Source organism: Oppia nitens, unplaced genomic scaffold (assembly GCF_028296485.1).
Source record: "Oppia nitens isolate AA-2021 unplaced genomic scaffold, nextdenovo-longstitch-racon4-pilon3 scaffold1_pilon_pilon_pilon, whole genome shotgun sequence".
In the NCBI taxonomy this organism is placed as follows: Eukaryota; Metazoa; Arthropoda; class Arachnida; order Sarcoptiformes; family Oppiidae; genus Oppia; species Oppia nitens.
Window position 1 is genome coordinate 9,028,112 of NW_026533199.1, and position 22,859 is coordinate 9,050,970.

At 39.3% G+C, this 22,859-nt stretch overlaps 4 protein-coding genes across 4 annotated transcripts; 2 read left to right on the top strand and 2 right to left on the bottom strand.

Moving 5' to 3' along the window:
• Window positions 1-2,059: 2,059 nt before the first annotated feature.
• LOC128952373 (nuclear pore complex protein Nup107-like) lies at window positions 2,060-5,253 on the bottom strand. The gene is made up of 7 exons (XM_054297763.1): window positions 4,985-5,253; window positions 4,321-4,923; window positions 4,041-4,265; window positions 3,719-3,983; window positions 3,282-3,662; window positions 2,620-3,228; window positions 2,060-2,553 (listed from the first exon to the last, which is right to left on the bottom strand). The coding sequence occupies exons 1-7, from the start codon at window positions 5,085-5,087 to the stop codon at window positions 2,064-2,066; spliced, it is 2,676 nt and encodes an 891-aa protein (XP_054153738.1). The 5' UTR covers window positions 5,088-5,253; the 3' UTR covers window positions 2,060-2,063.
• A 34-nt stretch (window positions 5,254-5,287) lies between these two features.
• On the top strand, window positions 5,288-7,725 carry LOC128952374 (probable Dol-P-Man:Man(7)GlcNAc(2)-PP-Dol alpha-1,6-mannosyltransferase). The gene is made up of 4 exons (XM_054297764.1): window positions 5,288-5,778; window positions 5,830-6,360; window positions 6,414-6,954; window positions 7,007-7,725. Exons 1-4 carry the CDS (start codon window positions 5,475-5,477, stop codon window positions 7,506-7,508), a joined length of 1,878 nt encoding a protein of 625 aa, XP_054153739.1. The 5' UTR covers window positions 5,288-5,474; the 3' UTR covers window positions 7,509-7,725.
• A 2,845-nt stretch (window positions 7,726-10,570) lies between these two features.
• LOC128952367 (protein unc-80 homolog) lies at window positions 10,571-21,607 on the top strand. Its single transcript, XM_054297751.1, has 12 exons — window positions 10,571-10,815; window positions 10,876-11,025; window positions 11,076-11,426; window positions 11,472-11,978; window positions 12,033-13,513; window positions 13,578-13,710; window positions 13,767-15,223; window positions 15,277-17,577; window positions 17,630-17,784; window positions 17,831-18,505; window positions 18,555-20,181; window positions 20,587-21,607. The coding sequence occupies exons 1-12, from the start codon at window positions 10,715-10,717 to the stop codon at window positions 21,567-21,569; spliced, it is 9,921 nt and encodes a 3,306-aa protein (XP_054153726.1). The 5' UTR covers window positions 10,571-10,714; the 3' UTR covers window positions 21,570-21,607.
• Window positions 21,566-22,494, bottom strand: LOC128952394 (regulator of microtubule dynamics protein 2-like). The gene has a single exon (XM_054297789.1). It carries the CDS (start codon window positions 22,332-22,334, stop codon window positions 21,633-21,635), a length of 702 nt encoding a protein of 233 aa, XP_054153764.1. The 5' UTR covers window positions 22,335-22,494; the 3' UTR covers window positions 21,566-21,632.
• Window positions 22,495-22,859: the final 365 nt, after the last annotated feature.

Here is a 22,859-nt window from a genome sequence, read left to right on the forward strand (position 1 = left end):
TGATATTTTTACCGATTTTACAAAAGTGTAATATATTCTGATTCTAAAAATACATATTTTCTAAAGTCATATCATATCATAAAAACCCTATGACTTTGTAATAGATATAAAACTAACTTAAAAATTGTCACAATATTTAACCCGAAGTTAGTTTTTGTCATAAAAATAAATGTCTTTATAAAGTTGTGTCTCAAAACATACTAATCATCTGAGTTTTTAAGTTATTTCACAAAATAATGAAGTGTTTTCATGATCTCAATGTTTGTTGTTTGATATTTATTGTTGAAAAAAAGTTTTGTCGATAATGAAAATATACGTTAGTAATCATTGAGAAATGAGTTAGCATTGCTGTACAATACAATAATGGGTAAAACATTTTAGACATGGCTTTAGATATTTATATAATGATATTTTCATTAAACGATAAATCAATATCTCAGATATTTTTCCGGTATGTCAGTGCACACAACGTTAATGACTGTCAAACAAAATTGCTCTCTCTCTCTCTCTCTCTCTCTCTCTCTCTCTCTCTCTCTCTCTCATAAATAGCATTCCTCATATAGTATTTTTCATTGAATATAAATTTAACAATGAAATTATAATTATTTAGTTTTTTATAGAAAATTATATTAACAATTTGGTGACAATTTCATTCATTTCTAATATTAAATTATATATACTGTATATACAGTATATTATAAATTGTTGTATATTTTATGTGTTAATCAAGTGTTTTTGTGTCATTTTTGTATCTTTTGATATTTCATTGTAAATATAAATTTTTTCAACTAATGATAAAAATTTTGTTTTTAAAATGTCTTTCTTATAATAAATAATTTACAAATTTCATCATTAAATAAGAGATTTAGATAAGTGATGTGAGAATTGCATGACATTTAGTACTGAATTTCATATAAACACAAATAATAGCATTTCTCATAAAAACTTACAGAATATTCTGTTACTTACATTAAATTTATAATGACATAACATGTCATATACTAGTGCTTTAGACATGTCTTTATGTCTGTAGAGTACAGTGTATACAATAGTATTGTATTGTGTCTAGGGTTGGAAAAATACAAGGTTTTGAATTTTGGCTTTTTATAAGACAATATAATACAATGCAATTTTATTCTACATTTTTAAAAACTAATATACAGTATTTATATTTTGTTTATAAAATTATTTAATGACAATATAATAATTATATAACAATTATTGTTAGAAAATTAACTATTTTTATATTAATAATTGTTTTCTAAGAACAAAAATAAAATAAATTAAGACAAATTAATATCATATGTATTTTTATTATAAAATATGTTTATTTTTGGTTTATATAAATGGTTTTGATAACTACTAACTTTTGTTTTGTGTCACAATATTATACATTGTATTATAAAAACATTTTGTTTCAGCCAACACTAATTGTGTCTATACTGTACTGTATGTTCAATATATACTAATACAGTATTTATATATTTGCTGCGATAAAACAATAGGATTTTTGGATCAATTTTTTATATGCCGTCTCAAGTGAATTATAATTGTCAGATAACTAAAGAATAAAATTATAGGTAAATAACTATGGGATCAATTGCATAGTAACGTTTTGGATCAGATAAGAATCAATATCTGATTTGATTTTTTCTTCTATTTTATTTATTTAATACTATTTTTAAAATGTAAACATTTTTATTAGTAATTCTGTAAGACTTTAAGATTCAAAAAAATTGTGTAAAATATTTTTTTGATAAATATTTAGTACTATAGTGACTATATTTTAATTCCTAAGTTTTCATACTTTACATATATATTGGTGTCTCAGACAATACAAGACGATTCTGTAATCATAACTAATGCGAGTTTTATAAACAAACCGCAAAAGTGAATAACAGAGTCTTCACTTAAACTAATGAATAATTTGATGCGGTTTTTGTTTATTTGATTTAAATCAATAAAATGTAATTCAAAAAAAATCAATAAAATCTTTTAAAATTTGAAAAAATAAATTGTATTTATTTTTTTATTAAAACAAATAAAAATGTTTATCTCAGAGCTCAGAGTGTTGTATATCCCAACGGATCGGATATTTCGTTAAGAATTTCAACGGATGATTCTCTCAACTTCTTTAGGAAATCAGACAACAGTTCCTTTGAAAACATTTTATAAATGGCTTTACGTTCGTCGGCCACTAAATCGGCCAGTTTTAGACATTCTGACAAATTGTTTGATGACTTATGAATGGAATGAGCAATGAAAACAAGTTGAGGAATATATTGTTTCCTCAATTCTTCCATTTGGTTAAGTCTTAGTTCGTCTTTAGAGCCATCGTGTCTTTGGTCAGCCATCCATCCGCCGTCAGGGAAATGCAAGACGTGTTCTATCTTTTCTGCCGTCAGTTTTCCTTGTTTTTTAAGCATTTCCTTCCAGTAGTTTAAATCAGATTCATATTGTTTTAATGACTGTTCGTAAGCCACTGTATCGGCAAACCGTTTAGACACCGGTTTCAATGGTTCACGAGGTTTGGAGTTATGAAGACAATAGAGCCTTAAATTAATTAAAAAATAAGTTAATAACATAATAAAACATTTACTGTAAATATATCAATAATACCAGTCAGAAAAGGCATCATTTGCTTGAATATAAGCCTTATGACAAAGATATTCTCGAATAGCGTTGTCGTTATCGGTGTTCAATTGATTGCTACCAGTTCTGCGAATGCATTGATTATACACATTATCGATGATATCTTCGGGAAGTTTAAGAAATGTATCTTTCATTGCATCCACTTTTCGAGATAATAAAAAGTTTCTCATCATTGTATTCGATTGTTTAATAGCTTCAGTCCATTCTTGTACATCTTGAAAGAGTAGCCAATCTAATGAATTGATTTTCTTTTTGTCTTCAGTTGTAGTTGTGTTCATTAGTTCAGAAGCTGATGGCAATTCTTCCAATTTGGTTCTAACGTTGTCCACAACAGTCACAGTAATAGAATTGATATCGAGTTCTGCTTTCTTTGCCAAAGCAATGCATAGTTTACGGTCATCTTCGTCTTCAACGCCCTCCAAGAGTCGTGCAAAAGTCGTTATCTGATTGTTTTTCGGTAGTTTTGATGTATAATAAGTAACCAATTGGATCTGATTGTTGTCTATTAAATAATTTATATAATACTCGATTATAGCAACGGCTAACATCTCACGATTTGTCTTTACATTCAAATATCTAATAATAAAAATAATTAACTTTTAATTCAAATTAATATAATAAATACAAACCTTAAAGTCAATACTAAATGAGCAAAAAATCGGAGCAATTGTGGATTAACTATCAACTCTTTTTTCTCTGATTTGCGGCCACTTCTAGTTTCGACTTTTGTTGGTCGCATATCAGCGACAAATTTGGAACATTCATACATATAATCAATAAGACCGTCAATATCGCAAAGTATTATAAACTTTTGGATATTTTGGTGATAAGTTTCCTCAACAAGAGATGAAAGACTTCCGTGAGTTTCCATTTCTCTGAAAATCTGATTTGAATTCAATTGATTGTCCCAATAAAGATCGGGTAAATCAATAGTAAAACGAGGTTTGGCTTCCGGTCTAACACTGAGAGTGTTTTTCAGTTCACTCTCAATATGAACGTCAAGTGAGCTCCTGTTGTCGCGAAAAAATCAATTACCGGTTAATCACAAAAACTAAATAATACTCACTTAAAATAAGCCCAAAGTTTATCATTCCATTTGGGACAGAGTGGCAATAAAATGGCCAAATTCCCGGTCAGAGCGGCATATATAGCTCTCTCGTAAATGTTGGTTCCCTCAGCCTTGGAAGCTCTCCAACAGACATACTTCCAAAGATCGCGATTAGCGTTACCTTCAATTGGCTCTAAAACTTTGCGCGTCTCTTTGTCGTTGATGTAATTGGGATCATGATATAGAAGCCATCCATCGAGAGCTGCAGACAACCAATGATATCCTAATTTAAGAAACAATTATTATAATCATTACTAATAAACTAATTTAAATAACAAACCGAGTCTTTGTGTCACTTCTTTTGCGTCAAACAGTTGTCCGGCGCGAAGCAATTGGAAAATATAGCGATACAATCGGTTCTCGTCTTCAACATCGAGATCGTGAAGTGATTGACGAGTTCTGATAGGACCGTCCGGATCCATTCGTTGACATAATTGTCGTCCGCTTTCATAGTTTTCATCTCTTGTTTTCAATGAGTGTAAAGTATTTTCCCAAGAATATGGACCTAATAATGGTTAAGAAGTTTAGACAATGAAATGCAATAAAAAACAAATACAAACCCTCGGAATAGAACTGAATGCGATCATTGGCCACATCCTCGTTATCATCCAATTGGTTCTTCTCTAACCAATCAATAACTAATTGCATTTGTCTTAATTGATTGTTTGTCTCAAACGTGCGTTCAATCAATGTTTTGTCACTCATTTTAGTTACGATATCGTCGACCATCATATCATCCTGAGAATTGTCTTCACTTCTGAGTCTGTCCTCAAAAATGGCCCGAATTAGTCTCCAACTGTTTCTCTCGAGTCGAAACACATTCTCCAGTTTGTTCATGTCTTGTGATTCGGCCAAATGTCTTACTTTCGATTTTAACATATTGGCGGTGACCACCAAATGATCGCAACACAAAAGTTCAAATTCAGTCAACATTTCAAAGATATTGTCGACATCTATTGAATACTTCTGATTCGTCTCAAAGAACTGTTGGCAAACAGTCAAAGAAGATCTGGCAGTGATTGTCTCGTCCTCTTGTGTTTCATCTTCTTTAATATCAAAGTCAAGACGACTATTTGGTTCCATCGTTTCATTTGCCAAAAAGACACTTTGATTGATTAAATTTGATGATAACAAATGCATTGAAGACATCTCGGCAAAGGAATCTCAAGAATAGAAAACAATCGGTCAAACAGTGGATTAAAAAATCATTTATTAAATCAATACTTTGTATAAATCTGTTGGCGTGTCGTGAAGTGCTGTCTCTAATGGACGGCGATTCCAACAGAAGTGAATTGTAATAAAGCGACGAATGATTGGATTTATCCATTGATTCCGCTCTTCAAAGACGTCGAAGAATATCAAAGAAGTGAATGTCAAGCGATCGGCAAAAAACACATTTCATTTGAAAATATATTCAAAACGAAAGTCAAGTCCTCATAGATTACGCCCTCCGGTGGACAACACACTCACCGATTGGGCATTACTTCCACGTTATATACAGTGATATACTGTTACGGCATATACTGACGGCTCTCTAACTATTGCTTAGTATTTGTTAATACAATCATTGTTTGAATACATAGATATCGTAACCATTAGTGAAGGGATGGGAATGAGTGTCAAAAACAACACATCATATCATATGAAATGTAAACACAAACCGATTGACTGACTATTGACTGACATATTGATTGTTAGCCGAAGTGGACACACAATGGGAGCCATTATGTCGCTGTCGATATCGCCGTTATCACCGATTCTCCAGTTTATGGCCCTATCGTTGGTGTCCATCATTCTTACGGTTCTCATTCCGTTCACAAAAGTGGAGGAATCGTTTGCCATTCAATCGATTCACGATTTCATATATTTGAGTGAACCAAACAATTTGGTCCAACTGTTTGGCCATTTATGGCATTTTCCCGATTACCACAACTACAGCAACGGTGTCGACCTTTTGCACAAACTTCTTGATTTGAATAACCATTCGTTACGGAATTGGGATCACAAAGACTATCCCGGTTTGTGTTTAATAACCTGAAGAATAATATAGTGATTGATTGTCTTCATAGGTGTAGTTCACCGAACATTTATAGGTCCGGCGTTTGTGTCCGCACTCACCAAACCGTTTTCGCTGTTGATTCAATCGGACGACAAGTTTTTCGTCCAAACGATGGCCCGAGTGTTGCTTTCGCTGTCAGTGATGTATTCGTTTTCGGTGTTCGGTCGGTCCATTCAATTGCGTTACGGAGCGACCAGTCGTCGGGCGCTTTCGGTTCTTACGTTAACTCAGTTTCACTTTCTATTCTATTCTTCACGAACTCTTCCCAATACATTCGCGTTAATTGCTGTTATGATAGCGTACGCCAAATGGTTGGACAAAAAGTGGAATCAATATATCTTTAGCGTCGCCTTCACTGTCATTGTTCTGCGCGTCGAAACCATCATTTTGTTTGCTTGGATTACACTTTACGAACTCATAATCACAAGAGAACTGACTTTTGGAAGACTCATCAAAGTTGGAATTCCGTCGGGAATCATATCTTTAGTCATAACTGTTGTCTTTGATTCGTATTTATGGGCCAAACCTTTGTGGCCCGAAGGTAGGCTTAAAGTTGTCTTTTCATTACAATAACAACTCTTTCTATGATTTCAGGCGACGCTATTTTGTTCAATATTGTGGAGAACCGATCGCACGAATGGGGAACTCAGCCTTTCTTCTGGTACTTCTATTCAGCGCTTCCACGAGCGATGCTTCTGACACTTATTTTTGTGCCATTTTGTTGCAAACAAATGCTGAAGACTTTGGCCTCAATTGTGTTTTTATATTTGATTTCCTATTCATTTCTTCCGCATAAAGAGTTGCGTTTTATTATTTACGTCATTCCTCTTCTGAACGCTTGTGCGGCCAATACTATTGCTGTTGTTATTGAGAAGTTTGAAGATTCGGTGACAAAGAAGAACGAGTCTTATCTTATCGGTCGGATTTGGAACTACTTTTGGCCGAATGACGTCAACTCTTCCAATGGAAATCTGGTTAAAGATGAGAACAAATACGACGCCATTCCCACAAATAATCGCAGTCTTCGGCGACGCGGCAAACATTCGGTTGAAGAAGATTTGGACCAACAATACGAAAAGATTACTCAACAACAACTGCTTCAAAGCAGTGACAAGTGTTCGGCGCCCAATGGATGGTAAGTTTGGAATTGGTTTCAAATTGCAAATTAAGACTCGTTTGTTGTTTAGGGCAATGACTTTGGCGTTTGTAGTCATGGCTATTCATGTCTGGTGTAATGTGGCCGCAACTGTCTTCATGTCATTGGCCGCGTGGCACAACTATCCGGGCGGAGAAGCCGTCTCGTGGCTCAACCGACATATCACGACAATCGACAATTATCACGAACGCTCAACAGTTGGCGTCTATGTCTGCAATTTGGCCGCTCAGACGGGATTCACACGATTTCTCGAATTGGACGGCATTTTCTATGACAAACAACCGAAACTGGTCGATGAAACCTTTGTTCGATTTGCAGTCACTTATTTGGTACTCGAGAAGAGCGACGTTCAATCATTGCAGTCGCGCTGTTCGGGAACCGGTTCGGATGTCAGTTGTCATATCGGGAAACACATTCGCAACTGTCGGATAATGAAATCCATTACCGGCTTTAATGGTCTCGACTTTTCTCTATCCAAACAAGTTGTGATTAAAACAGCGCCAATGCTTTGGATATTTCGCTGTCAAAAGTGACACTCAAACTGACATTCATTGTTCTCAATGAATCCATTTTTTTTGGCAAACATTGATTGATTATAATATGTTACGAATCAGTACTGAAATGAATTATTTTTTGAAAAACTAAAATTGAAGCGTTTATTTGATCTCAAACCAGTCATAATTGTTTTGTGATATATTTGCAGTTTTTCTCCTAATTTATTGACAAAAAATAAGAGTTTAGTCTAATTGTGGTCAGAATTTAGTGTTTTTTGCATTCATTTCTGTAAATGTTTTCAAATTTGTTTAATAGACTAATAAAACATTATTGAAATGCTATTTGCAAAACACAATTCGTATATTTATTTACAATATGTTTACAATTAAATGACATTTTATGATAAATAACTGATTGAATCGGATTTATTTTAATCGTATAACTTATAAAAACATATTATAAGGCCGAGTCTTAAGACTATTAGTTAATTATATACAATTAATTTATAAATTATTTATTATATAACCATTTGGTCATTAGTGAATCTGGTGGACAGTTGACCCCATATATACATATGATATGTAATTAAAAGCATCGCCGCCGTAATCATTGCATTAAAACTAAAAGATTTTAATAAATGTGTTTTAAATTAAAAATATTTTCTAATTTAATTTATTTCTAAACTTAGTTAACATAGTTTAAAAATAGTGTAGTTTTAAAAATATATACTTTAGAAGCAATTTAACTTAAAAATCAATTTAATCTTTTAATCTTATAATACCTGTTATATTACTGTATTAGTTATACTGTATAACATTAGTCCAGTAAAAGTCCAGTTATTATCACTATTTAAAGAAAGTCTTATCAGATCTTCAAAAGTGATTGTCCACTGAAAGCATGTGCTCTTTAAACACACTTTTAGTTTCTTGTTTTTCATGGCTTTCCTCTGATTTCAATACAATTTCTAATATTATTCAGTGTTTTGTCAAATAATTTTGCCAAAAAAAAATATTTTAATTTGTAATTAATATCAATTTTATTGTTATTTTGATTGTTTTTGTGTCTGTTTTTATACCACATAATAACTGATTTGATATATTTGTTTAATATTTGATCACTTGTTAGACTTTAAGTTAATTGAAATGTTTGTGTTTTATGTGACAAAACTTATAAGACTTTATATAAGTGTTATTCATATCGTTTTGTTGTTGATTTTCGGTCAAAACTACCGAAATCTGTTGGACAGAGTCATCAAAATCTATTGGTTTGTCACAAAAGTCATGTCCACGACTGTCAAAGAGCCGGACATCCAATCATTGAGTGAACGACTCGAACGAACTGAAGAGCGTCTGTTGGCAGTGACCAACACTATTGAATGGCATGTATTGGCGCTTCAAAACCAAATCATTTCACTCGAGAAACAAGTCTACGAACTCAAGAAAGCAAAGTTAGCCGCAAATGCTTATCCGAAACCCGTTGTTCCTCAACGTCGGCTCATTATGGAGTTGGCCAAGACTTTGGCACACGAAAGCATCGGCAGATTTGATGAACAATTGACACACAACTTAATGGACAACAACGACAATACTAAACAAAAGATAACAAACAAACAAATCAAAAGCAAAGTCGAGAAGAAGACACACAAAAACTTTACAAACTCTTTATGAGATTTGTTTGTCATATATATTGTCATTAATTTTGACGATTTCTCTATTTATTTGAAATTTTTTATAAAAGTTTTTGTATATATATTTGTATTTAAGATTTAATGTATTTATAATTAATTAATTTAATTAATATATTAATTATTTTGAGTAATAATTAATTATATGAAAAGTGGTATAATTTTGTCGATAAATACTGTATTAATGAAAGACATAATTGATGTAAAAACCAATAGATTTGTTGAAGTGATCTAAACATAGGTTTAGTCGCGAATCTCAACAATCAATAAATCGCTAATAAATTGCAACAAATATTAGATTTTTTGGACACAAAATGTCGGCCAAAAACGTCGCGGACTGTACTCACTATAGCTTCGTGTTTATGCGGCCATTCACTCGCGGTCTGGCCATAGCAGCGGCCGCTTATATCTCGTATATATTGATTACGCCGTCAAAGTTTTGCGAACGGATTCCTCCCAATTATGAGGCCATTCGTCGGCAAAAACAGTTACCCGATATTCCTGTCAAACATCCGGCCGGGATGTTCGGCAAAGGCTATCGTATTATTCCCGACGAAGAACTAGTGATCAGAACTCGCAACTGATCCACATATTGGTCACCAAAAGGATTGTAGTCTACGTTATGTTATTATTATTTAGTTGTAAAATATTTATCACAATTTGTTTCAATAAATTATATCTTTAGATGACTTGAATATCCATTTAATTATTGATTGAAATAATGTTTTTGTTTTATTTCAATTGAAATGTCTTGAGTTGTCTTTGAAAATTGGATCAATTGAAATGCATTTATATTTAATCTTAATTAACATTTTCATGTATTTTTCATTTGAATTTCAATAAATTATTTTACTGTAAATCATATAAACATTGTTTTGATTTACAAAAGTGTTATTAATTTACAGATCAATAGTTATGAATCTTATAATTAGAGTAACTTTCCCCGAGAGGGAAGTTCCCCAATAAAATTGCTCCAATTTTCCCAAAAATATCCTTTTCTTCATCGTTACAAATACTCTGTAATAAAGTTAAGAAATGAGAATTTGTTAATTGCTATATAAATAACTGAATTGACATTTATTTTCAAATTTATAACCAATTATTAGAAATTTTTAAACTATTATTTTCATTATTGATTAGTATTTCTAAAAAATCTTTAAAAATCTATTTTATTATTAGATATTTAATATTTTTTGTAAATTATAGGAAATTTTAAAAATATTTATAAGTGTTATAATAACCTATATTTTCTCAAAATAACATATACTGTACTATAGTTTTGGTTAATCTTTAGTAATAGTAATTGAAAATCGTTTTAACATTAGTTTAAAGATAAGACAAACTGAGAGAAAAACAAATTTTAAATTAATTGCAAATTATTTGAGAACTTGTTATTTGATTTAGTTTTTCATAATTTGCTAAAAAACAAAAATAAATACAAAGTTTTGATTAGAAAACGAAGCGATCGATCGCTTCTTAACGCAGACTCTCTTTCCTTCGGTTATGTAAACACTCTCTTCTGTCAAAAAATAGACATTTATTGGAAACGTCGTCAAAAATATGCCGAAACGCAGGAGTGAGGATTCGCTGGAAGGCGAAGAACCGATAGATGACATGTCTATTCCGTTACCGATTCAGACATTCCTTTGGCGCCAAACCAGGTATGAGTGACCGCCAATTGAGTGGACAATAGCATTATAGACTTGAATTTATTGGAACAGTCCGTTCATTCGGCCAAAAATCAGTCGTCTTCAAGATGCGGCTGCAATGGAACAAAGGGAGGCGTGTAAGTCGTTTGAGAAGGTGTTGGTTCAGAACATTCAGTTCGGATTGTCTCCCAGTCTGACCGAAGCCATCAAAAGTATCAGCAGGTATTGTCTGTCCGTCCGTTGACTCACTGAGACTGAGACTTGTTTTTTAGGTGGCGTTTGGTTTTGTCTGCTTTACCGCATGTAATGCACTGTTGTTCGGCTTTACTGTACGGAAGACGAAACAGCTCTTTCGACAAGTTGTCGGCCGCCGAAACCAAACTGCTCTATACTTTGCATTGGATTTTGTTGGACGCGGCCGAAGAGTGTGCGGACGCGGAGTGCGAACAAGGAATCATTCGAAGACCGGAATACTATTTGTTGCCGATAACCACTATTCAGGTCTTTATCTATTTGTTCGCACCGCTCATGTCTCGCCTCAAAGATTCCGACTTTCTGACCAGTTTTCGACTCGAGAACGGCTACAAGATTTGGTCTCCTCTGTTCGCTCATTCGCATCCGGAGTAAGATATCGTTTGTATTGTCTTTTTCTCACGTTTTTTCTTAAGAATAACTTCATTCACATCACAAGTCAAACCCAAACGAAACATATTACGCGCCACAAGACATGAACGCAAATCACAAGCGGTTCCAAAGTTCGGAGACGTCTTTCTCGGTGTATTGGGTGCTGACCCGAGACGAGAGTTCACACCCACGCCTTCAATGGCTTCTTCCAACGGACAACAACTCACTCCAATTCCGACTCCAATTCCGACTCCAATTCCGACCCCAATTCCGCCCCCGACTCCGACTTCGACCCCGACTTCGACTCCGTTTTTGAGTTCGCCGATTGCGGCCACTTCGAGTGTGTCGATTGAGAAGATTGAAGGAAAAGAGTCGATAACTCCGACGAAAAGCAGTTCTTCGGCCGAAAAGAAAACCTTCGAAATCGAGTCCAAACCAATGATCAATCCAGCGATGGCCACCTATTTGGATGTCGCAGTTCTTCGGTGTCTTTTTTCCAATCAATGGCTTGAAGAAGGTGTCGAGTGGGCGCTTAACTTTGTCCTCAATCGGTTTGTTATCTTTTTTCAGAACATTCTTTGTCCTAATTATTAGTTTCTTAAAAGACTTAAAACCATTGGTTTGGATTCGGTTTCCAAAGAAAAGTCGCGAAACAGAAGTTCTTCTCTTCCGTTACCGAAAAAAGAAAAACCAAATCAATCTTCTTTTGAGCCGAAAAACAAATCCGAAGACAAAACGGTTCCGAAAGTTGTTTTGGATGACAGGAATTTGCAATCTTTGCCGTCAAAGTCGCCGTCAATGCAAGACTTGCGTCGTTCGTCGTTCTCAGGTTTGCCCGGATTGGTCGGATTCATTAGTTCGGCAAATCCTCTGCCAATCGGTCGAGTGGGCAGTGAAAAGATCAAATCGCCCAAAAGACAGAAGAAGTGCGAACAGCCGACCGACAAAGCGAGTGGCGAACAGAATCTGGAAAAATTGGTGGACGGAGAGGACGTCGTGTCGAACAAACTGCAGAAACAGGTCGACAGAGGAGACGCAGTGTTTCTGTCCAAAGAGTTTGTTCGTCCGCCGCCACGACCAAAGTCGACAATTGGACATTACGAGAAGAAATTGTTGGACAACTCGGAAATGCAAAGAGGAAAGTCCATGCCTTCTCTTCATTTGTCATCTTTGTTTACTTCAGACAAGTCGTGGAGACTTTCGGCTCCCGACAAGTCGCCCAAGAAGTCCGCAGCGCAATCGTATTCAGTTCCGTATCCGATAATCACAATTACCGAACACTCGCCGGTCACTTCTATTCAGTTCTTTTTGAATCAAGAAACCCGTGATTCACCGAAAGAAGAGTCCTATAACTGGCAATCGGCGCCGACACCGACGCCAGCGATAACTCGAAGTCAGACCGACTCAGACATCAGTTATTATTCGGATAACATGTCAGAAGCGCCCGCATCCATGCATTACGTGACCAAAAGCGGACAGTTGAGTCTTGTAGTGATTCTGAAGGCCGTTCACGCGATTTCTCTGAAAGACTCTGTTTGTTCTTTGGCTGTTTGTCGAGCCATTCATGAGATTCTCAACCGACTCATCAATATGGGTGTTCTTCCCGCTTTCATCGCTCCGGTCGAACCCGAATCCGTCAGTCCGGTCAACGGCGAAGTCAATGGACGCAATAAACCCGAAAACGAAGAACTATCGATTCATCATCTTTTTATGGATACTTTGATTCGATTGATAAAACATTTGGGATGTCCTCACGGTTGTGGAGAAGGACATCGAGCTGAAGAAGCCATTCAACTGAAACGTGGCATTTCCATCACTCTTTCTTATTTGCATCAGTCTTCAGAATCTCATTTTAGTCGCTTTTTTGACGAAATGGTAAACAGAAGAGCCGTTCAAGAGATTGTAGACGTTTTCCATGCTTTCCTTGGCTTTTGTTTAGACGGAAATCAAAACAACAATCAAAGGAAACAATCAAACAATCCGACTCTAACTAGTCAACAGTCAGTTGATTCAAATTCTGGTTCCGGAGGAAGGAGTGGGTATTCTACTAATTTTGGGGCCGGATTCGGGAAATTGTGTGTCAAAGGTCAGACACAAGAGAGACGAGAGAAAGGAATGGTTGATATGTTTTAATAAGATTTGTTTTATAGGTATTGAAGGCGTTATAATCGGATGTATTTTAAAGCCATTTATCAGTCGTTTGACAAAAATGACAAAAGAATTGCGTCTTCAGGAGAATATGAGTCTCTATTGTGAAATCCGACAGTTTGTCGCTTACGTTCGGTAAATAGTCTTCAGAAATGAATTTCTTCTCATCAAAAGTCTTTCCGTCTTTTTAGTGATACTCACGGCGGAGCTTTCAGAAGAGTGGCTTTAAGCGGACTGTTGGACTCTGCACATCAGTTGCAGAAAAAACAAGACAAACAAACCAGTCCTTCAGCCATAAGACGTGCAGAAGAACAACGAAGTGGTCAACATTCGCCGACACAGACCGAAGAAACAGATATCAAAAGTCATAAGAAGTTCTTCAAGAAAAAGAGTTCGACCGCAGGAATCAAAGCCGCGCCGAGCAGTCAAAGTATTCACGACGACAATCAACTGCTCAATGAATGGCCACTTCCCGGAACTGGATTGAGTCAGACTCACGGCAGTACCGGTGCTCTTCGTGTCCAGAGAGCGGCGTCTCCGCGATTGTCGATAACAGACGACGACGCAGTGATAATGATGCAAAAGCAGAAGAGCGGAAAAGCATTTGCAAATTTGGCCAATTGGTTCAAAACGGGTGCCAAACCCGAGTCATTACATCCAGATTCGGCTGTTTTGCTGGACAACGGACAGACTTTGGGATTTGTTTCGGCGTCCGAACCGTCAACTGACAAACTGGTGAGAAGAGCCAGTTTTAGTCGGACTCCAGTCAAAGGCGGATCTGTTGTTGCGGGAGGAAGTGGTCAACAGAAACATTCGACTTTTGTGAAAGCGCGCAAAAGAATGGAAGATCAGTTTCGCTTTGTTTTTGGAAAATCCAAAGCCAAACACGGATCCAGTTTTGAAGACACTCCGGATTTGTCTCGACGAAACTCCTTTGATTTCGACCGAACAAACGATGGCGACGTTCTCTTAGCGCGAGAATCACGAGTCGTGTCTTTACCCGCAGTTCGCGACGGAATGATTCGCTTTCAGTTTCTGTTGGAAGCCTGTACTCCGGGAACTCTTCCCGACGCGCCTCTTGTGGCCGCAATGCTCGACCTTCGCGCTCCGGTAGTGGCACGTGCCGCCTTCTACTTGGAATGCGCGCATTTCGTGCACCGTTGTAACCGCGGACTCTGGCCGACTTGGATGCGCCACAACTTCAGTTTGTTTCGTCCGTCGGCTCCGGCGCGTACCGGTTCGCAGTCGGCGATTCGCGGTCGAGCGTCGAATGCATTGCAGCGAATGGCCGGTCGGGCGTTCTATCAATGGGCGGAAATGTTGGGCGCGAGACTCGAAGAGATTGTTCTGAATGACATCAATACTGACAAATCGGCAAATCTGACCGATGATGGCAAACGAAGACAACTCAAGTACGACGACGAAGACGAAGACTTCTTGGACGAAGCGTTTGTCAACGCCGACGGAAATCAGTGTCCGTTTGCTCTAAAACTAGTCGCGTGTCAATTGCTGTACGAAATTACGGCTTTTCTTCGCGAAACACAACAGTATTTGCCATCCCGTTCCTCGCGATCGTCTATTCGCGAACGCAGTTCTACTTTCGAACCGAAGACAGTGACAGCCAATAGAAGATGGTCAATGGCTTTGAGTAAGAAGTGATTCTTTGTTTTCGGTTTAATCTTTAGAATAATTAATTTCCAGCAAATATCGGACCAATTGATGGATTCAATCATCCGTCGCAAACATTCGGAGAAAGAAGAATCAGTTTTGTTCTTCAGGAAGCCGACGGAGAAGACGGATCCACGAGTGATATCTCTGGAGTTGATGACGGAACTCTGGACAAAAAGCGATTGTCACAAACGGGAGTTGCGGGTCGTCCGCATTTGTTGCGTCGTTCGACGGGTGGGAGTGGACACGGCAGTTTCAAAAGACGATCGATTAAACTGAAAAAAGGCGCCGAAAGAAAACCGAAACAGCGTTCGTCTACTGTCGCCGACGAAGAAGAGGGCGACACTCAGAAACACTCTATTCTTCGGCGATCAGACTCTCTTCGGTCGCGACGGAAAGTCAGCGGAATTTCTGAACGTTCGGATACTTCGGAACGCGTTTCGGGAGACGAATCGCCGGGAGTTTTGTCAGACGACGGACAGATGGACACTCCGTCAGATACGGTAGAAACGGATGATACAGAAATCACATCGAATTTGCCATGGCTTAAGATAATGAATCAAATGGTTTCGAATTTGTCTTTCAATTGTTCTCACGTTAATTATTGTCAAAACGATTGCTTTCGAAGACAAATGAGAAGCGCTTCCCGACTCATGAAAGCCGTTAACAAAGTCTATAACGAAGAGTCGGTCGAAAAGAATAAATCCCCGATTGTGACCTTACGGCTGTTTGAGGACAAAGACGACGCGGCAAAGCGTGAAAAGAAACTCAAGAAAATAGTCACGGGACCTTCTTCGCCTATAAGACGCAAGATCTCGGTCGGTCACGGTCTGGAACGCGACCATGGTCAGTCCGTGCATTCGTCGACCACTTATTTGGCGCATCAGGTGGACTTGGAAGCTGGTCCGGCGGACGCTGAAGACCCGCGACGCACGTTCATAGAAGTGGCCAATCAGAAGGCGCAAATCAGACGCGAAGAGAACCCGACTTTGAAGTACACGACAACTCATGTCAAAAACCCTTTCGGCTCTCCATTGGCTGCGGCTCTTAAGGGAGCGTTAGTGTTGTCTCAAACAGACTTTGAATGTGTTTTGCGTATGTCTTGGGATCTGTTGTTGGAATCAGACGCGGAATTAGTGGCGACATCTGCCGTTGCGGTAATTGTTTGTTCTCTTAAATGTCCGCAATCTGTAGCCGATCTTCTAGAAAGAGAACTGACTCATGAAAAGCCAGAACGACGTTCTCTGGCTGTCGACAAGTTCTACCGAATTTGGTCAGCGCGGTTCCAGTGTTGGCCTCGACTCGAAGACGGAGCGCATCTCTACTTGAAAGTCCCCCCTCCGGCCATTGAATTCACTCTTCCGTCGCCACGAATTGCTTTGGAATCGATTCCAGTTGTAGATCCGGCTTATATGCCGACAGCGCGTGCAAAAGTCGAAGAAGTGACAATAAGTCAAGAACCGGCGATTCAGAGGTCTTTTGTTGCGGCCACGAAGACGCGACGCAAACAACAGATCGAAATGGTCACGAGAGCTCTGCAACAGGAAGAAGACCGTTTGCGTGAAGAACGCGAGAACTATCGGTTGTCTGCCGTCCCGATTCTGCTTCAGGCCGCTTACGAACCGGCGCTCTTCCATACCGTCGAAGAACACGAAGACGATTCGGACGAAGCGCTCGAACGTCCGCCGGCGCACAACATCCAGATGGCTCAGGCCGTCTTTCCGTCGACTCTGTGTTCGGCGGCTGTCAGTATTATCAATCTTCTGGACGATCCCGAGGTTGCATCGGACGGAAGCGCTGTTTACGAAGTGGCCTATAAAGTGATTTGGCATTGTCTTGTTGAAGACGCGTCACTCTTTTTGCGCCATTTTCTCGAACGCCTGACTCGCGAACGACAATCTGTTATTTTCCAGACTTTGCGCCGTTTGATCCGTTTTATGCCACGACTGCCCGCTCAGGCGGCTTACACGCTCTACAACTATCTCATCGGATTTGTCATGTATCACGTGCGCGCTCCGGTAGAGAACAGTCAGGAAGTGATTGCTTCCGTTCTATCGATTCTATGGCTCGTCGTTCCCAATGTCCACGGACTCTTCCTCAAGGATCTCAAACAAATTCTACGCAAAGAACAGTGCGACGCATCCCTTCTGGTTACGGCCAATGTGCCGTCGGCCAAGAAGATCATTGTTCACGGACCGGACGCTTCGGTAATTCCGTCGCAATTTCCGATTCACGAAGACACGCAATTCGCACAGATTCTGACCGATAGTCTGGACTTTTTCGGAATTGACGAATCGCAACACGAGCAGTACTTTTTGGTCGATTCCAAGACCAGTGAGTTTCAAACCGTTGTTTCCGTTGTTTCACTCTTTTCCGTCTTTTTCAGATCAAATGCATAATTTGAATGCTTTTGTTCGCGACTTTTATTTCTTCAAACGTTCACAATATCCGCAGATTTCTTTGGTTCACATGAATCCCGAAGAAGCCTTCGATCGTCTTCAGAGACAGGCTTTTACTCTTCAATTTGTTGAATTAGGAAAAGTAGGTCTAAATCTTTGCAATTCTTTTCTCACTGTTTTCTTCGCAGACTTTGATGTGTCTTTCGTTAATAAAATCGCAATTTCTGGGAACACAACGCGTTCTCTTCTTACACGAAGAACTCATGAAACTTCCGTCTTTTCCTCGTAAAGCACTTGAAGCCAACTTCTCGCTCTACTCGGAACCGAACGGTCAGGAAGTGCTTGGAATGGACACTTTGCATAAACTGGTCTGGGTCAAACTGGTCGCGCGTATGTTTGAGGCCACGAGTGGTTTCTTCGCTCAGTCTTCGGACATCCATTTGTTCCTGAATGTAGTGAACGGAGCTCTTGTTCTTCACTGCGAGAACTCGTCCATGTTGCGTCTTTGTATGGCCACTTATATCAACGGCGCGCATCAGTTCCGCAATATTTTCGCCCAAAACGGGTATTTATTGATTTTGCCGACAATCGCGAGGATCTATTCGAACCATCAGACGAACGGTCTGTTGTGTCGCGCCGTAGAGTTTGTTTGCAAACAGTTTTATATTCTTCACCGAAAACCGTTTGTTTTGCAAATGTTCGGATCCGTCGCTCCTCTTCTCGATTTGGACACTGGATGTGCTTTCGGCGACGCCAGTAAAGTCCAACCCCGGGCTTTCTTTCAATTGTTGCAATCTCTGGGCCAATACATTGTGGATCCGTTGGATATCTTGGAATTAGTCGAAGCGGAGAAACCTCTGAAAGTGAGACTTGTTTTCAGTTTAATCAGTCTTTAATTAGTTGTCTCTTCAGGCGCTCGACTTTTGCTACCAAATGGACGCGGAAACTCTGACTGTTTTGGACGCCATATCTTTGTGCGTGACTGTCGTGTCTTATGCGGCCGACACAGAGCGTGGACTTCAAATGTTGATTGTTTTGGAAGCTATACTTCCTTTGCATTTAAAACACATGCAAACATTGACGACAAAGAAAGAGACTCCCGGCGGTCCAAGAACCGAATTACAACACATCCATAATGTTTCTGTTTGTATGAAAACTCTTGTCTATAATTGCGAAGCTCTGACTCGCAATTTCACGGGTCCGCAACGGGCCATTGATTTGCGTGGTTCGTCCATCAAGAACGCGTCTCGAAGTCCTCCCGCCGGCATTGAAGTGGACGACGACTCGCACTCCAAGTTCGTGTCCGACAATTACTTCAACCGAAGAGTCGGAGCCGACAGTAGTGACGGAGAGACTCTGAGGACGGAATTCCGTCGTCCGCGAGATGTTCTTCTCAAAGTCGTGGCCGAGTTCTTGAGCCGAAGTGCAGCGCGTTTGGCCGATCTGAGTAAGAAACTGCCGGATCTTCACGCGAAAGGAACTTCCTACGAGTTGTTGGACGTGAGATGTCATTTGCGTTTAGCAGAAGTTGCGCATTCTCTGCTCAAGATGGCACCTTATGATCCGCTGACAATGGCCTGTCGAGGTCTGGTCAGATATATGACCGAAATTCTGCCCAATTCCGAGTGGCGTCAGGAACAGATGCGTCCCGCGCTTATTATGGTCTTAAGACGTCTCGACAAGACTTTCTCTAAGATCGCAAAGAAGTCGGCGATAAAGAGGTCGACGGATTGGGAAGCGGCGCGTCGGCTCTTGAAAGGCGTGTATTTGACGTTCGCGAGACATCCATATATCGTTCATTTACCACATCTCAAGTCTTTGATTGCCGTTTGTCAGAACATTGTTTTGGGAGACCGACAGACAGACGCTCAAACAGACACCACATCTGCCGTCCCTTCGTGGGCAGTGGCCTTATCTCAGACGTCTCCTCCCGGCTTCACGTCTGTGGCCGTCCGTCTGGTGGCGCTTCAGATGTTGCAATTGGGAGACGCGCAGTCTCTGGAGACGCTGTGTTCTTCGGCTTTCGCTTCTGCGGACAAAGCGGACATTTATCTCATGAATCTGATTTACCCGATGTGTATTCGCGTGACTTCTGGTCTGAAAGAAGTTCCGCGACTTCGACAACACGACATAACATTCGCGTTGTCTGTCGTTCTTCAGACTTTGCGTCCGCTTTCGGTTAAGCCGGTGAAAGGCAGTGATTCGTCGGTTGGACAGTCGGCTCAACAATCCACTTATTCCGTCGGTTTTCTTGGACTCAAAATCCTTATTGTTTGCTTCGAACGCCAGTTGACGACTGAGTGGTCGCGAATCGCACGATGTATTCGTGAATTGGCCGCCAAGACACAGGGAGGCGTCACATTGTGGGCGTTCCTCGATTTTGTGGTCACTTATCGGACGCCTCTGTTTCTACTTTTGGCGCCTTTGATTCGCTGCAAGTTTTTGCTGAAGATCTGCGACAACGACAACGAATACATCTTTCAACAGCAGATCCGCGACAAAATGGCCGGAAGAGGATTACCACACAACAGATCCAAAGGTATGGCTTTTTTCGTTATTAAGAAAAGTTTGTCAAAAGTTTTGAAAAAAGAAAATCTTTGATAAAATAGAGTAAAAACTGATTATTATTTGAAAACAACATTAAAAGTATTAAATCTTAATATAAAAAGACATTTATTGAAAACTTGAGTACTTTTTGATATATTTTATACAAAAACTGTGATAACTGTCTCACAAACGCACACTTTATTAATAGTAAATCATTTTTTTATAGACTTTGAATATGTTTTGTGGAAAAGGTTTAGAAAAACTATTTTTATTTAATATAAAAATAGAATATATATTGAAATAAACGAAAGCTTTGAAAGAAAACCTGAATTTAATTATTGATTAATAATTAAAATCAAATGAAAAACAACTTCTCAGACAATGTCTTGAATTTTAGGCCAACTTTTGGTTCAACTGATGTCCGAAATGCGAATTTTACGCGAAGAACTCATATCTCGCAAAACCATGTCTCAGGACGAGCGCAACAAATCCATTGTTCCGGACGCTTCTTCGGGTGGCGAACGACCCGAAGGTCACCGTTTGTCTTTTGCTTTCGCTCAGTCGGCTTCGCGTTTGTCTAATGTGTCTTCGAATTCAAACACTCCTCAAACCCAACCTAACGTTGCTTCGACTCCGACCTCTTCGTCGCGTCCATCTCTGCTCAGGGGTTTGTCATTCCGACTGACCACTTCCCGAACTCCCGACCGAATGTTTTCGCCGCGAAATTTGTCTGTAAAGTTGACACGTGATGACGGAAGACGTCAAATGGAAGGAATGATAAGACGCACGAGTTATCCCGACCCGAAGGAGGCGTTGGCCGAAATGACGGCCAAAGAATGTCATTCGGAACCAAAACTGTTCCGCAAATCAACGCTTCATATAAAACGCGGATCAGCTAAGAGAAACAAAGAATCGCCTCTTGCGTCTTCGGCGGTCACGTCGTCCTTCAGCGGAGAAGCGTTGGCTGAAGGAGTGACTATTGATGACGAACAAGAGATCAGAAGTCAAATCGGGAGAAAGGATTCGGCGGAAGAAGAGGCGGAGTGTGGACTCAAAGGACATCGATTGCAACGACAAAAAGCGCAATCGAGAAAAACATTCAGATTTAGAAAATCGAAAAGAGGTTTCAAAACAGACGAAAACATTCCTCTTCAGCAAAGACAAACAGAACAAACAGAAACACAAACAGTCGCTCTGGCCGAAGAAGAAAGCTCTTCGATTGCCGAACGATCGCGTGAAGCGGAAGCAGTGGTGGCGCTGTTGTCGCCTCAAGACGCGCAAAGACACGACTCGGAAGAGTCGCTGAACGAGTGTGCGGCCCTCCTGTCGAACGAGGAGGCGGCAGTTCCGTTCGCAGACGACGACGAAGAAGTCGTTTGAATTGGTTTTGAATCACTTTATGACTAGTTTTTGACTAGTTTTTGACAAAAATAAAGAAATGACTCATTTGTTGAGTTTGTTTTGGAGTTGAATCAGTTGTTGATGTGATAAACCGTCTTCTTCGGTGTTCTGTTGGATCTGAAGACCCGAATCAATCCATTTTAGGGCTTCTTTGGGTTTTTTCATTGCAATCAAGACTTTTGCAATCCATAAATGATTTCCAATCCATTCGTTTCTCAATTCATTTGCTTTTTCCAAAGCATTCAACGCCTCCGCGAAAGTCGACTCAGGAGGCGTTCCGAAGAAGGTTGCGGCCAACTTGCGTTCCATCCAAGACAGAGACGCCACTTCATAGCACCATCGTCCGTACATATGGTGCAGAAGTCGGTCGTTTGGGTCGAGTTTTCGAGCGATATCTGAATGGACTTTGAATTCATGTCCGCATTCGATGCGTTCTTTAGTCGGCAGAAAAGGAGACAACCGGCCGACTGCCGCACACAACCATTTGTGGGCTTCGAGAGACTGTTGTTCGGCGACTACGGCTGCTTTTGCGTGACCGACGGCTGCAATAGACCAACGCTTGCATTCGTCTTTTTGACCGTTTTTTTCGGCCAAATCTGACAGAAGAAGAGCCACTTTGGCCAAACGCCAGAGAAGTTGGACGTCGTTTGGATTATCGGCGGAAGCGGTGTTGAGTTGTTTGTAGATTTGGTTTTTGTCGGCGGAAATGGAGTCGATTTGTTGGTCGAGAAGAGAGAAATCCATTTTTGCGACGTTTTTCTCGAGTGTTTGGTTTGTAATGAGTTTTTTGAGTACTTTTTCAGTGTTTTATCTCTAATACTAATATCTAATGCTTTTTAATGACATTTAAATGTTAGATAAGATGTGAGGCGAGGAAAGACCTCAATGTAGTGAATAAACAGTTGTTTGAGTCATAAAATAATTGCAAACTCTGTTAATTGGTTTTAATTGCGGCAAAAATCCGAAATATATTTACATTAATACATAATTTGTGAGAATTTTGTGCAAAAACTCTGGATTTTTTGCGTTTCGTTTGGATTTGAATTTCAAATAATTTATTAATAACTGCTTTTCATGACAAATGAGTTCGTATTTGCAATAAAAAAGTTTATTGTATGAAAAAACTTGATTTATAGGCAATGAATGCGCGCTTAAGGCAGACCTATAGTGCACTAATCACAGGTAGTTGAGTGCACAGGTAGTGCAGTCGTAGTAGTCGTAGTCGTAGTAGTGGTAGAGAGCGCACGGTTGGCCAAAACGACTAATTTT

What these genes read in the sequence shown, in the direction of transcription:
- LOC128952367 (XM_054297751.1), top strand. Translation starts at nt 10,715, where the DNA reads ATGCCGAAACGCAGGAGTGAGGATTCGCTGGAAGGCGAAGAACCGATA. An exon ending in GCCATCAAAAGTATCAGCAG is followed by an intron (nt 11,026 to 11,075) that starts GTATTGTCTGTC and finishes CTTGTTTTTTAG; the next exon opens with GTGGCGTTTGGTTTTGTCTG. An exon ending in AAGATGGTCAATGGCTTTGA is followed by an intron (nt 15,224 to 15,276) that starts GTAAGAAGTGAT and finishes ATTAATTTCCAG; the next exon opens with CAAATATCGGACCAATTGAT.
- LOC128952373 (XM_054297763.1), bottom strand. Translation starts at nt 5,087, where the DNA reads ATGGATAAATCCAATCATTCGTCGCTTTATTACAATTCACTTCTGTTG. An exon ending in AAACTTTGGGCTTATTTTAA is followed by an intron (nt 3,663 to 3,718) that starts GTGAGTATTATT and finishes TCGCGACAACAG; the next exon opens with GAGCTCACTTGACGTTCATA. An exon ending in CATTTAGTATTGACTTTAAG is followed by an intron (nt 3,229 to 3,281) that starts GTTTGTATTTAT and finishes TTTTATTATTAG; the next exon opens with ATATTTGAATGTAAAGACAA.
- LOC128952394 (XM_054297789.1), bottom strand. Translation starts at nt 22,334, where the DNA reads ATGGATTTCTCTCTTCTCGACCAACAAATCGACTCCATTTCCGCCGAC.
- LOC128952374 (XM_054297764.1), top strand. Translation starts at nt 5,475, where the DNA reads ATGGGAGCCATTATGTCGCTGTCGATATCGCCGTTATCACCGATTCTC. An exon ending in GGATCACAAAGACTATCCCG is followed by an intron (nt 5,779 to 5,829) that starts GTTTGTGTTTAA and finishes TTGTCTTCATAG; the next exon opens with GTGTAGTTCACCGAACATTT. An exon ending in TGTTCGGCGCCCAATGGATG is followed by an intron (nt 6,955 to 7,006) that starts GTAAGTTTGGAA and finishes TTTGTTGTTTAG; the next exon opens with GGCAATGACTTTGGCGTTTG.